Source organism: Priapulus caudatus, unplaced genomic scaffold, assembly GCF_000485595.1.
Source record: "Priapulus caudatus unplaced genomic scaffold, Priapulus_caudatus-5.0.1 Scaffold92, whole genome shotgun sequence".
NCBI lineage: Eukaryota > Metazoa > Priapulida > Priapulimorpha > Priapulimorphida > Priapulidae > Priapulus > Priapulus caudatus.
The window spans coordinates 131,329-132,704 of NW_014577153.1; the positions used below are offsets into that span (position 1 = coordinate 131,329).

The following is a 1,376-nucleotide window of genomic DNA, read 5'->3' on the forward strand; positions in this document are numbered from 1 at the left end:
TTAGTAGTATCCTAGATATATGCTCTGAGCGCAAACGTGGTGGCGGGAGGGCGCACATGATTCGGTTGCCAGTGAGTTTATCAGCAGAATACCCAGCTACAGTACACGTCAGTTGAGCGCTATCGCTCTGCGGCACTTGTAACAACATGAACGAGCTCACAGTAGGTATATCTATGCATTTTGCTGCGAGAACATGCCGTTTTAAGCACACATGGATCAAATTATTTTCTAGATCAACTATATTGAGTTTGGAACGTTGGTGTTTCAATTGTTTTTTCGTGTCTGTGGTGTTTCTCCACACATTTTGTGCGAAGTAATTGGTTATACTGATTCGGGAGCAAAAAAGCTACCGTGTATGACTTGGTTCTAAATTTGACAGGTGGTCGTGAGTTAGCCAAGGCTAGTAACACCATTGGTGTACATCTTTTGTGCTTAGGTAGAAACCACTGCAAACATTTGTTATCGAATCACACTAATAGATTGCATATAACTGTAGTTAGAAGAATATAATCATTAAAATTGTCACATATATATGCATTTACGACCTAAGAATAAACAATTTTATAGCTTTCTAGTGCTTTCATTTTCGAAACTGATTGAGTGCTGATGATTGAGTGCATTCCTTTATGTGCATATGAGTGTATATAATAAAGCATTACTGACCAAGGCCCAGTACTGCTGAAGTGTCAAGCAATATATAGCACAAATAGGATATAAGCACGATAAGTAAGATATCGAAGAAAAAGTAATACTCTTCCTGGATGCGTAATTTCCTTATTCTTAATTAACTTCCCAAATTAATGTTTTAGGTCTTTTCAGTCCCCCTACAGATCTTCCTTACAAAGTAAACAATCTGCATTGTCGTCCTTGCAGGAGATGCATTCGCTGGGTGGGCACACACACAACACGCACTGGGTGCTCTACTTTACATCGGAGTGGGAGCAGTACAAGTTCGTGCAGTCGCTGGGAAATACGTGGACCGAAATCTTCCAGGCAAGTTCCTGGATAAAAAAAACACTATGCTAGCAACTTTACTAGCTAAGTTAGCACAATTTCACTCGCCATTGTATGGCCGGGGGAAGGGAGTTTGACGTATGAGGTGGGAAACGAGGAATGGTAGGGCAGGAGAAAATTTAGGGAGAGAATAGGAAGGGCAGAGGCTTGGGTACTGGTTGGGAAAGGAGGAAGGGTAGAGGCTGGGTTATGGGTTGGGAAAGGAGGAGGGGCAGAGGCTGGGCTATTGGATGACCTGTGAAGAAGAGCAGATACTGGAGGCATCTGGACCATGCGGAGGACATTCAGCGCACATTGACAGGTGAGGCGAGGCTCTCCCGAAGTCACGTGACGACTATGACGACGAACGCTGACACACGTCG

General features: G+C 43.5%; 1 protein-coding gene across 1 annotated transcript in view; it reads left to right on the forward strand.

Moving 5' to 3' along the window:
- The window catches only part of LOC106804897 (pleckstrin homology domain-containing family M member 2-like), a 39,141-nt gene that overhangs the window by 11,399 nt on the left and 26,366 nt on the right, over positions 1–1,376 (forward strand). Inside the window, exon 9 of the mRNA XM_014806286.1 lies at positions 874–994. Within this exon, the coding sequence (XP_014661772.1) occupies positions 874–994 (121 nt within the window). The remainder of the gene's footprint in view (positions 1–873; positions 995–1,376) is intronic.